General features: G+C 47.9%; 2 protein-coding genes across 2 annotated transcripts in view; both read right to left on the reverse strand.

The window, feature by feature from the left end:
* LOC149339744 (endothelin-converting enzyme homolog) overlaps positions 1-1,354 on the reverse strand; it is a 38,779-nt gene extending 37,425 nt beyond the window's left edge. The window contains exon 1 of the mRNA XM_089550988.1: positions 1,306-1,354. Within this exon, the coding sequence (XP_089407114.1) occupies positions 1,306-1,354 (49 nt within the window). The remainder of the gene's footprint in view (positions 1-1,305) is intronic.
* Positions 1,355-7,079: 5,725 nt separating this feature from the next.
* The window catches only part of LOC149339745 (phospholipid-transporting ATPase ABCA3-like), a 40,275-nt gene continuing 33,861 nt past the window's right edge, over positions 7,080-13,493 (reverse strand). Inside the window, exons 22-24 of the mRNA XM_089550558.1 lie at positions 12,006-12,179; positions 8,489-8,711; positions 7,080-7,633 (exon numbers count right to left, since the gene is read on the reverse strand). Coding sequence (XP_089406684.1) covers positions 7,445-7,633; positions 8,489-8,711; positions 12,006-12,179 — 586 coding nt within the window. The 3' untranslated portion in view covers positions 7,080-7,444. The remainder of the gene's footprint in view (positions 7,634-8,488; positions 8,712-12,005; positions 12,180-13,493) is intronic.

Genomic DNA, 13,493 nt, shown 5'->3' on the forward strand with positions numbered 1-13,493 from the left:
TTGTCGAAATCGTTGATCATGCTTTGCAGCTTCTCTCCTGAGTGACTTTGCAAGGAAATGTCACTAGTATATTCCAGATTGCTTAGGTATTCTTCATTAACTCTTATCCCCAACTGTTGCCAATCCAGGCCTCGGAGCCCCTCTAGCAAACAGGCGGTGAATAGCATCGGCAAGGTCGTGTCTCCCTGCCTGACACCGTTCCGTATTGGGATTTTATTGCTGCCTTTAAGAAGTGCTATGGTAGCTATGCAGTTGTTATAGATATCTTCCAGTATTCTCGCATAGCACTCTTTACACTCTTATTCCGCAATGCATGCATGACTGAATCAAATGTTTTCTCGTACTCAATGAACGCTTTATATAGGGGTTGGTTACATACCCCTATATATGGCGTGTGAGTTCAAATTGTGCCTTGTGTACAGGATAGCCAGCTGTTTGAGCCAGCACGACAGCTCGCCGTGGAAAGTGTAGTTAGATCGCAGTTCATCAGGGCGTAACATGAGAATGCTATGCACATCACTGAAGACTTCCAAAAGCGCCTGAACCATACCCTCCCGCGCGCCTGAGCCTGCACGTTATGCCGCAATGCTCCGACATGTGGAGCACTCGTGTTCACTCTAGTAGCGGCCCAACATAGTGTTAGCCATCGATACATCCTCTTTCATGGCCCCTGCCGCCGCTCTGGCTCAATGTTATGGCGCTCGACTTCTGACCCGATAGACCCTGGTTCGATCCTGGCTGCAGCGGTCGAATTTCGATGCAGGCGAAATTCTAGAGCCCCGTGTACTGTGCGATGTCAGTACACGTTAAAGAACCCCAGGTGGTCAAACTTTCCGAGCCGTTCACTGCGGCGTCCCTCATAGCCTGAGTAGTTTTGGGACGTTAAACTCCATAAAGCATAAACCATCTTTTATGGCCCCTCTTCTTTGCGCCGTCTATCGAGTGGGATAATACCATACTAATTTGGCCACCTGATGCTTAGTACAAGGATATCTTTCATTCCTGCAATATCCCGTACCCTCAGTCTAAACTGTATACCGTAACACTGACACCGTTCCCATCAACCATCTGGCATGAGTTCAGTAAACTGTGCACTCAGGCTTGCCAGGAACCCGACGTGCCACCATGGTGTGTATTATTTACCAATGGCACGCAGTCAGTATCCATGAGGAGCGTTCAACCCCTGATGTCGTTCGTCAAGAGGTGTGACCGAAATCAGGCATAATAAAAGTAGGCTTACAAAAACATCCCGAGAACCACGGTTGGCGGCAGGCAAAGCTCGATACTCTAGCCTAGTTCGCTTACGAGTCTCGGCTCCTCCGGGCTCCTGCATGAGGCTGTCATCGTCGCTCATTCCGCGCAGGGGCAACAATGAGTTTATCAGCGCTTGTCGATGCACCGAATACACTCTTCTTCTTCTTCTTCACCTCTTTATAATGGTACATACCCACGGGGGGGGGGGGGGGGGGGGGATTGGCCAAGGTAGAGTGGTATACATGAGGAAATTTTCATAGGATTACGACAAAATATCGGAGCCAAACGTGAAGTTTGAAAATTGTATTCATGAAAATCGACAGAAGAATATTTGAAGTGAAATAACAAAGAACATTTTGGCCAGAATAATAATATATATATATAAAAAAGAAAACTCCAAGGCTTTTAAAGGAGTTAGCAAATCAACCTACCAGTTGCAATTATGTAATCATGGAGATTCCCACAAATGGAACCCAATGCAAATCCTTTGGCGCTCGCTCCGAACGATAACAACAATGGCAGAGATAACGGGAGCCCTAACCTGGAGAGAGGGACCTCCAGGTAAATCTTTCTCTGAAGTGCGACCTTTGGACAGTAGAGCAGGAAATGGTCCACAGATTCAACGTCCCCCATGAGTCACATAGGTTTGTCGGAGACCACCCACATCTGCATAGGTATAAATTTAAACTGGGAATCCTGCACCGCAGTCGCGTCATTGATACCTCACACTGCCTGGTTTTACACGAACGGACGTTCCATTTATAGGCTAAGTGCTGATAATCAGTAGTATTTAGTAAGGGATCGCGTAACCTGGCTGATATGTGTGGGAACCGCTGAAACCTGGAGATCGCCAGCAGACTGAAATTCGGGACGGGATGCGTTACTGGCCCGTCAAGAGCTGACCTTGCTAAATAATCAGCCACCTCGTTGGAGTGAATGCCTGCATGACCAGGAACCCAGACAAAACGGACCTCCTTTAAAGTGGACGGGACAAAAAATCGCAGGAAGCGGCACAAAAAATCTTTTTGGGAAGTTTCAAGGGAGACTAAAACTGACAAACAATCGGCCAGGATGATAACGTGAGATACATGAGACGGAATTTTGTGCAGGGTCATTCCAAGAGCCAAAAATTCCGCAAAGAATATAGGGATATAATCTGGGAGGCGGACAGAATAGCTCCATGCCAAATCCTGCGAAGAGATGCCAACTGCAGCTTTTTGGCAGCTGACGGAGGCATCAGTAGAAAGCACCACATGATGGGGGAATTCCGCTATATGACCAGAAAGAATGCCGTTTAAAATGTTTGTGGGCATGTGTTTCGCATCAGATGGGAAGATGTGGTCAAAATGGAATTCCACTGCTGCCGGCGTGTCGTCAACCCACTGCAAAGAACTGAGATCAACACCAATCGGTGTTAAAAGTTTCTGCGTTAAGGTAATTTGTGGCATTTGATATCGTGGTCAATGATGGTAAAAAAATAAGGCCTGCTGAGACACAAAAATAGGAGTACTGACATTAGTCATCGGGTCCAACGACCTGAGGAAAGTTCGCACCGTGAGTATTTGAAAGCGGGAAATTAAATCGGGCATACTGGCTTCGAGATAAAGCAGGGCGTTTGAAACTGATTTTGGGAGACCAAGGCAGAGACGTAGAGCACGCCTTTCCCGTAAGATTAAGGGTTGAAATTTGTAGTTTGCGCTACCAGAGAACAAAATGCAACCGAATTCAAGTATAGGTCTTACATAAGCTTTGTATAGTAACAATAATGTGTCGCGGCGCATCCCAAACCTTTTATTGGCGATTCGTGTCAGCCGGCCTAGAGCGCGTTCTCCTTTACGCACATTGTTCTTTATATGAAGGCTCCAATCTAAGGTTCGATGGTAAGTAACACCTAGATATGTAACAGATTCCACTTGTGGAATCAGATTAGAGTGATGGGCTAATGAAATGTGCAAAGACGTGTCTGGAGGAAATACCAGTATGTCACATTTGTTAACATTCAGGGACAAATTAATACGGTGCAACCAAACTCCAAGGGCATCCAAATATCCCTGCAGAATCTGGTAAAGGGAATGGATATCCGTGGCCGAGGCGAAAAAAGCTATGTCATCTGCATACACAAAAACTGTTATATCAGGACGGATGGGGATGTCACTGAACAAAATATTAAAAAGCAGCGGTGATAGTACCGAACCTTGCGGCACTCCTCTTGATTGATGGTGAGTATTAGAACATAGGGTACCCTCTGCGCAGTAAAAGTATCTGTCCTTTAGAAATTCAGATATCCATGCATAAATGTAGGTTGGAGGATGTAACTGCGCAAGTTTGTTAAGTAAAATAGTATGTTCTATACTATCATAGGCTTTTGCAACATCAAGAGTCACCAAAGCTGAAACTTCTCTTCTGCGTATCGAGAGCCGGATTCTATACACTCAGTATAGCGGCTTCTTTTTCTTCTTCCGCACTCGCGGGCGATACCTGCAGAGAAGGCTGATACCAGGTTCTAAGAAGTCGTTACTGATGGTGTTGATGATGTTGAAGATAATGTCTCTTCTTGGCTGCTTTTGGGTCGTGGTTTTTAGGTCTCTTCGATTTGGCTCAACTAGCTGCACGAGTTCAGAGAGTGCAGCAGTGTGGTATACGTTTTGCCAGTGCAGCGCGCGCCCTATGCACTTTCCTCTTCGTTTTGTACAAGTGCAGGCCTAGTTCTCGACGAGTTCTCGACTGCGCTGCACTCACTTCGGAGCCAGTGCCAGCCAGTTCACGATGCCAGATGGCCTGCACATTTTCTGAACTTGCCTATTCGTTTTGACAGAGACAGTGCGGCGCTAGTGTTGTGAACTGCCGGAACCGGCCTTGCGCGCTCGTTGCACGGTGGCGGAACTTTAGCAAAACTAGTGCAGCCAGTGCAGCCAAATCGAAGAGACCTTTTGAGTTCGGCTCTAATGAACGAGGGATTTTTTTTTACTTTACAAGTCATCTTACCAGCTTTATATTGGCGGTTGCAGTGGTGTATCGAAGTGCTGACAATGCAGTACAGGGTATCGGCATCGGAAATCGATTTTAGTTCTGTATCATCATCATCATCATCAGCGTGACTACACCCACTGCAGGGCAAAGGCCTCTCCCATGTCTCTCCAATTAACCCTGTCCTTTGTGAGTTGCCGCCACTGTATCCCCGCAAACTTCATAATCTCATCTGCCCATCTAACTTTCTGTCGTCCCCTGCTACGTTTGCTTTCTCTTGGAATCCACTCCGTTACCCTTAAGGACCAGCGGTTATCTTGCCTTCGCATTACATGCCCTGCCCAAGCCCATTTCTTCCTCTTAATTTCAACTAAGATGTCATTAACCCGCGTTTGTTCCCTCATCCACTCCGCCCTCTTCCGATCTCTTAACGTTACACCTATCATTTTCCTTTCCATAGCTCGCTGCGTTGTTCTTAACTTAAGCTGAACGCTATTTGTTAGCCTCCACGTTTCTGCCCCATAGGTGAATACCGGTAGGATACAGCTGTTGTATACTTTTCTCTTGAGGGATATTGGTAAGCTACCATTCATGATCTGAGAGAACCTGCCATATGCGCTCCACCCCATTCTTATTCTTCTAGTTATTTCCCTCTCATGATCCGGATCTGCGGTCACTACCTGCCCTAAGTAGACATATTATCTTACTTCTTCCAGCACCTCGCTACCAATTGATAACTGCTGTTCCCTTGCTAGGCTGTTGAACATTACATTGGTTTTCTGCATGTTAATTCTTAGCCCCACCGTTCTGATCTGCCTGTCTAACTGATTGATCATGCTTTGCAGTTCTTGTCCTGAGTGGCTTACCAAGGCAATGTCATCAGCGAATCGCAAATTACTCAGGTATTCTTCATTAACTCTTAACCCCAACTGTTCCCATTCCAGTTCTGTATATGGTACCGGTATCAAATATTTTGGGTGCTTAGATCATCGGTATCAAAGGCTCGTTTTTTGAGCTATCGTGATCTTCCCTGGTGCGCGCACACCAATGACATGTGTTACGACTATTAGGCCTTTTAATACGCGGATGCCTGATTAGTAGCTCAGCATCTCCGCCATTCAGAGCGCCATCAAAAAGATATCCGGCGCATGTGCAGGCACTAAAAGGGGAAGTCCCGGCTCCCTGGTTACAGTGGCTCGCTCTGGCAAAACGCTCAACCGGACACCGAGCAGGTCGGCCGCAGCTGACGCTCGCAGAGGGAGGAAGTTCGGGCAGTGGCTTCCTGCAACTCTCTTAGCCATTTTGACATGGAGGGAGTTCGAATTTTGCTATTACCTTTTTCCAGTAAACTGCAGTGCGATCTGTGTTTGCAGTGTGAGCCAGAAGGAACCACAGTGCGCGACACAGAATTTTTGCAGGAGGAGTGGCACACTCGTGCTGGTGGAGATGGGTGGTCGAGGTCCACTTCTTGACAGGCACGACAGAGGGCGCACACAGATCGACCAAGCGCGCTTACGAGGTACCATCACTAGATGGCGCATCTTCCATTAGCTACATATAGCTACAATCATGGAGGAAAAAAAACTGAGGGAGCGTGACGTCACGCGGCCAGCGTTCGCAAGCCGAGTGTTTATGAAGCAGTTTTCTCCCTCAGTTAAAGCAGTTACCATAAGTCTTAAAATTTTCTTATATTTTTACTAGGTTGCACGAATTAAATTTTTAGGCCCTTTACACCACCGTTCATTTAGAGTTTAGTATAACAGCTGTTTAAAAGAATTTTCTATACCCTGAGCTTGGCGCATGATAGCCTTAGTCGCTTATGCGCCATTAAACCCAACTCAACTCAGTTTTTCGCTCCCCCTGTCAGTCCTTTGTTTTGGTTCTGGTATATTTTGATCTCGCGTACGCGTGGCTTGTGGCGCGGGGCGTCTACAGAAAGGCGGTTGATCTACAGTTAATTTGCCGCGCTAATCGACGCATGCGCGCGCGCAGCGGGGCTAGATTTTACCGCACGCTATCACGTGGCGTGATCACGGGGGGGGGGGGGGGGGGGGGGCAAACTTTTTTTGTTATATCTTTACTTGTTAAGACTAGGCTTCAAGGTCATCGCCGGATGCTCCCTCCTCAGTTTTTTCCTCCATGGCTACAATCACAAGGTTCGCTTGTGCAAGTTCGTCTTTTCCTTTATTTTTTCCTGCTTTTGGATAAAACCTGGTTTGGTTTAGTTTTATTTGTTGGGGTTTAACGTCCCGAAGCAACTCGGGCTATGAGGGACGCCGTAGTGAAGGGCTCCGGAAATTTCGACCACCCTACCCTACTCTTTCATAGCATATTAGCGTTTATTAGCACTTGAAATACACCTTCGATAAGCATTCAATATAAAAGGAACATTCGGAAATGAGCGCGGAAATAAGATGGAAAGCTCGGCAAGCTTTATGGCTACGGCACATACGTGGCAGAGAATGGAAAAGACAATTACTAACCACTGCAGTGAACAGAACATGCAACAAATTAGCAGAATGCAGCAGAAGTTAATGCTGGGGTAATCATATTTTTAGCGTTGGTTCGCAAACGGCACCCACCGTCACAAAGGGTATCTTGTTTGATCGCTTCAAACATGCGCAACAAACCGCGCTATATGAAACAAGAGAGCGGTCCACGCCACAGTCAATATGCCGAGCTTGGGTACTGTCCAAACAGCTCGCTGAAGACACAGCGCGCTACACAATAACAGCTGCTGAAGGCACAGCGCGGTACACAAAAAAAAGAACAAAAGGCTGCATCAACTCCTTGCAAGGACACATGTAGCGGCCCGGCATCGCGCTGCAACGCAGATGGCTAATCACAATAAAATGATCGCTGAATTGATGACTCTTTCGCGAACTATACGAACGGCATCACGCCAGAATGTCATGAAGGCGTCTTAGTGTTTTCTTTGTAGTAGTCGAAATCAATAGTCTCAAATATTTACTTGGAAGCAAACTATTCTTTCGTATAGTGGCGAATAGTCCTACTGGAAAGCGGAGCACACTGAATTGTCCATTGTCTCAAAGGTCCAAGGCAAGAGAGAAAAAGAAGCATAAGCAACACAACGTGAAATTATGCACAACAAAGAACGTTATAGAATAAATACAGTATAAACAGTACTATACACAATATTCTACAGCAATCTACATGGCTGCGTGGTTAATATACCACGAGCCGCAGATCCAAGGGTCAGCGATCAGGAGGTGGAGGCCAACGCTTTCGTGAAGTTGATCTGTTTGCGGGCGTAGCTGACGAAGATCTGCTCCAGGGTGGTGTCGCTGACGTAGAACTCCTTCAAGCGGTACTTCTTCTGTATGAGCGCCATCTTGGAGAACATCTCGCCCCACGTGGTGTATGTCGTGGCAATACGGTACTCCAGTACACCCTGTGGAAGCAGCAGAGCCGGCAGCACCCAGAGTTACGTAGCCAACTCTGAGAAAAGCCCCACATTAATCGTAATGGTTCTCAAGAGCATGACATCGTTAAGCGTTAACAAGTTCCGTGCCGTTTATGATTTTACCAGTGCAGCAAAATAGGATTGAGACAAAGGTATACTTTTTTTCTGTATTTCTTCTGCGTGTGATGCACTAATAATTATGTTCAGCAAGAGCACTAATTAATCCGAACGTCTAGGCTTCTAGAACCTACGGTTTGCAACGTAAATATCCTTTCAGTTTTTTCGTTGTAACTTCCGGTTGTACTACCAGTGTCCGGACCCCTCAGAAGGATCAATATCCTTACAACACAAATACAAGGTAACCGAAAAAGTTCTTGCTGTTTTTGACGTCCCATTTCAGACGTGAACAGCGATAATGAAATAACTATCTCATGTGCTGAATAAATATAAAGTTGGAAGTGGGCACTTCGACTCTCACAGCAGTCATAGCTTGAGCAGTGAAGACAGTTCCCGCTGAAGCAGTCGTTAAACGCCAGGACGTTCGCTAAAATGCGAGAGAGATGCTAGCTGCGGCAGCTGCGGTTGCTCTTGCGGCGAACAAACTGGCTCTGTCGCGGCTGCACAAATTTTATCCTAATAATAGGACACCCTTCAAATCTCAGAGGCTTGCAAAGAGAGCTAACGCGCTTCTAAATGATGGGAACCACTGCCGTGTATCCCTAGCCGATCTTATGTTGGCAAACAGAACCTTTTTTAGCATGGATCACCAAGCGGCGTACGATATAGCCCCTCTTCACGATGCTACAACGAATTGCTGTGGTACCGAAAGCGAATGGGGCGTGCCTGGTAGCAGTGGTCCAGCTGGCAGCCGTGGAACTCGTGCTTCATGTCGTGCGTCAGGTCCTCCTGGTACTCGGAGTCGTCGTAGGTCTCCTGGCGCAGCTTGATGGTGATGGTGTAGCCGCGGCCAAACTTGCTCTTCAGCTCGTCCACCGTGCCGATGCACTCGAACTGGCCAGACAGCAGGATCGCGATGCGGTCGCACAGCACCTCGCACTGCTGCATGCTGGGGCACGGAGCATGCGCGACACGTCAGCCTACTCTACTTCATCGAGGAGAAAACTTATCGAGCACGAATTATATGTGGGTGAAATCCCTGAGTTTATGACTTGGCTCACAGCAGTGCCCTAGCCGTTAATGGTTCTCGGGCTCCAAGCAGGTCAGCCACCCTCCCACAGCACGTGTGCTCGGGAGGGGGGTTCTTTCAAAGAGAAATAGCTTTTACGCTGCTCATTTAAGCAGAAAAGTAGACAACAAAGTATCCTAGTCACATTTACCGCGTTTCATTTATGCGCAGATTTTAAGGTTTTGTTTCGTCCACGGAGAAGGTTTCATCAGCAAAGTGTTTCTGTCCCCGTGTTCTCACAGCACCATTGCTGTAGTCATCAGACGTGACTTTATTGGACCTCTAGGTCCAGTTTTTTAAATCAAGGCACGTTAGCGAGGCTGTAGCTGACGCAGTCACACTAGCGTCCACCTACATTGACTCTATGGGCTGCCAAAAGCGGTCACAACGTAGACGAGAATTCATGGAATGAAGCGAACCGCCTATTAACAACCAGTGAATTTTCTGCGATATTATGATATAACCCGTCTGGTCACCTCGACTTGGTTCAGCTCTAACGGCATGAACCGCTGACTGGGTCAAACACTTAAATCAGCATAACCACATTGCACGCAAAGTAGTGCAATGTCCCACAATTAGTTCAAGAACCAAAAATACACCTTCCAAAGTTTTCATTCTTTGGTCCGTGAACGAAACCACTAGAACGCAGGCAAAAACATATCGCATTCTCTAGCATGTCTGAGTGTTGGATCCTCTGTAGTTCCCCTTATGGTACTCGTTCTGCTTTCTCTTGTTCCTTCCTTTTCACAACTCGTTACCTGAAATTGCAAAGATACCATAGAGCACGCTCATGGCCATTTACCCCGTAGGCTGCCCTATTGGTTTCCACAGCAAAGACACGTTTTATTTGATCGACCAATACCCAGAAAGCACACCACGAGACTCAGGAGGAAGCCCTGTGCTTTCTCAAGCCGACTTACCTGTCCGAACACCTTTAATTATGCGCCGTGGTCTCCTGCACATGTGTGTACGTACTATGCCATTCCTTTCTTTCGTCGCCCCCCCCCCCCCCCCCCCCTTCGCCATCTTTCCTTCCGCAATGGTAGGGTAGCCAACAGATTCTAACCTCCTTGCATTTCTTTCCTTCCTGTCAATGGTGAGCGCCTGAGGCAGCACTACGCCTACGCCCTGTACTCCGGCTTTCCACCATCGACCTGTCCTCCAGTCTCCACCACACCCGGTCCCCCTGTAGCAATACAAAGATTTAAGTAATTTTGGATGCATGCAGAGGACACTGCACTAAAGTATGAATAGCCAGCCGAGTGGAACAATGGCCCCCATACTGCAGCCATGACTGCACGGCGGAGTAATTATCCTCAGAGGCACGAAACGAAAGGCCATATAAAATATCCAAAACACCACGTCTTCCGGGCCTTTAAAAGACCACCACCTTCCTGTTATAAATGCGGCCAGCAAATGCTGTCTCCCAGCGCTTTCTGTCAGGCCAGAACGTCACGTGTCTACTAGCTAGTCGGGCCAGAACGTTACGCTTAGAAAGTCAGGGTGTCCTTTCTACGGACTGATAAGCAGAGGACTGGACGCGACCGCAGATGATTCTGCCACTGAACGCATCATCGCGTACTCCTCACAAAATGTCATAGGCACTGCGCCATGCTTGCTAGCAACACAGCGGCGGGCTGTACGAGTTGGCGGTCAATTCTCGAAATAACAGCGCGCTGCAGCACTGTGAGAAAAGGCGCAGTGAACAAAATCTGCGAGTCATCGGAAATCCGGTGTTCTTATCAGCCCTCGTCGCCTTACTGTGCCGCTTGCAAAAAGTGAAAGGCAAGCACAGCAAGCTGAGCTATATAACCTACGTATTTCACGTACACACGTACAGCTAAACAACTTACTGTCAGCGATAAATTAAATGGGAAGACAACTCCAACACGAACAGCTAAATGCGAAGATCTAAGCTGGAGGAAGCTCAAAATTGGGCGGCACACTTAAGCTCCGCCTTAAGGGTACGACGCGATAACGTTAATATGTTAATGCCCACATATTCGAAACTGATCATTCTCTACTTTGCATTTATAGATAGCTGGGAGTCCTCACACCCCTCCTGCAGCAGCGGTGTAGCATTTAAGCGATGCACCACTGCCCTGAGACGGCAGGTGCTGCCGCCAGCTGGGATTTTTCACTCAACGCAGACTGCAGAACGGGAGTCTTAACGTTTCCGCGTTAATATGGGAGCAAATCAGTTTCCTAGGGCCGGAATACTCTCCTTTTTAAAGTGTTAACCAAACGCGTTTACTTCCTCTACAGGAGCTGAAATGGTTATGTTTTCTGGTTTGCATTTCAGTTCACTTGTTCGCATTTCATCTGTTGCTGATAATACAGTGATGGACAAGCTAATCTGATATGTTTGTGCGACGTAACTACCGCCGATGTCTCGCAGCTCCGAGAACACGAACCAACAACGAGATGAACAATGGCGCCAGAGAGCAGACAAGCGTCTGAGGACCAGCGTATTCATGTTAGCAAGACAAGAGGAGTTCCCTTCTTGTGCCTTGCCGCAGACCATTCGTTTACGATCCGTCCCTGACCGCTCAGTTCTACTATCGGACAATTTTTAGTCAGGTCTCGCTACCTCCAGTTTCACAAATCGGCTCTTACTCGTTGTTTCGTGTTCTCTGGGCTGCACTGACTAATCAGAAATTTCAGGTAGCGATGCCCTTGACTGCGGCCACGGACAACGCAAAACAATGCCTATGCACCTGTAGTCACTGGAAGTTCTTCGAGTACCGCGTTCCGCTTCTTGCTTTCACCGCATCTGGCCAGAATATGGCAAAACTTTTGTAATCACCTTTTGTATATGACTTCGCAGCGTGGTTCTTATACCAGTGGCACCTTATGGTTGGCACACCCCACTAAACGAGGTTCATAAGAAGTGCGGAACCTCGTTTGGCCAGAAGTTGTGCGTCTGTAAACGTCCATGAGGACAGCCCAAAGGAATTTTTTGGAAGGGCTCCACTGTGAACAAATTGCCTGTAAATGTTGGTTCCGTCCCTCATAGCCTGAATCGCTTTGGGACGTTAAACCCCCGTAAATAAAATGTTGGTTCCCGCTGCTCTGGCAAAGTTGGGCTGCGGCAGCTACGTCTACCTTCCACGCGTGGTGGCGCGAGGTAGTGGAATGCGGAAATGTGGAAACTCTTCCAGCGCACGCACCGACCTGTTGGAGGTGAGCAAGATGGCGCAGTCGGTCATCTGGCGGATGTTGGCGAGGCTGCGGCGTATCTGGGCCCGCGCGGAGACGTCGACACCCGTACTCGGCTCGTCCACCAGGATGACACTGGGCAGGCCCGCGACGGCCAGCGCGATGCACAGCTTGCGCTTGTCTCCCGGACTGCGCCCCACATGCGCGTCATATATAGAAGGCGTCGAATTTAAAGGTGTGGTAGTGAAGCTTTCATCAAAGCTCGCATATGTACAGGAAAGATGTCGGCACTCAAAGCTCACAAAAGCACAGTGGGGCTGCCTGGTAGATGCGTGAGAATGCACACGTTTGATGCGTGGCTTAGACACGACTTAAGGGGCGTCACGACTGTGCATAGTGGCTGATGGCAAGCATCCACCAAGCTGATTTTGTTCTCAGGCACAGCCTTTAAACTGTGTCGTACGTAAAATTTTACAGGCTAGCGTAAAATAGTTAACCTTCGGTGCAGTGTCTTAGCACACAGTTTGTCTCGCTGCCCGCAGGTGACGTGACACTAAACTGATCTCTGAGTCGAACCAATTACAGCGATGGATTTTGATACATGAGTCATATGGGCAGCTTCAGTCCCGACTCAACTCGTATGATCAAACGGCTCTGATATAACGGGTGTTACAGCCAACAATTTCAAACATTCGTAAATGCAGGACGCCACTCTTCACGCCATTCTTCTGCTCCACGGAAGTCTCCTCAGCTACCGTGGCTCCGCTATCTTGGAGCAAGTTCATGCCTCGAATACCACCCACAAAACAACATCCGCTTATCACCCCCAAACCAATGGCTTCGCAGAACGCTTCCATCAAACCCTTTCGGACATGATTTCCACCTGCACTTAACCTGACCATACCACCTAGGACTCCTTGCTCTCATTTGTTACCTTCGCCTACAATACTGCGCTAAAACGAATAGCCCGTTACTCACCATTTTTCTTGTCTATGACCGAACCCCTACCTTCGTCATGGAAGCATCTTTTTTGTTCCCGTACCCTCTTCAGCACCTTTCCAGAAAAAATACACTTCCCACCTCACCCATTCATGCCGTGAACTTGCGCGATTGAACACAGATGCTGGCCAGGCCTCCGGCAAACGATGCTATGACCTTACCGTGCCGTTTCTTTTTTCCCTGGAGATGAGGTTTTGCTCTGGACACCCGGGCGCATCCCAGGGTTATGTGAAAATTGTGAGTAGCTATACTGGCACCTATACAATGCTTGAACAAACGTCCCTCGTTAACTATCGTGCCACACCTGCTTCACTGTCGTGGTATCGAGATCGTGTGCGTGTCGCGCCTTAAACCTTTTGCCCGTCGCGCGCCATCCTTCTAACTCGCAACCTGAATGGAGATTTCGTCCAGGGGGCATTAGTGTAAGCATAGTGCGCGAACCTCATATTTATTTGTCTATATTCATCTTAATCTCTCATCTTCGTCCTTGTTTTGAACGCCATT

The sequence above is a fragment of the Amblyomma mixtum genome, chromosome 6 (assembly GCF_055824585.1).
Source record: "Amblyomma mixtum isolate Tamu chromosome 6, ASM5582458v1, whole genome shotgun sequence".
Lineage (NCBI taxonomy): Eukaryota > Metazoa > Arthropoda > Arachnida > Ixodida > Ixodidae > Amblyomma > Amblyomma mixtum.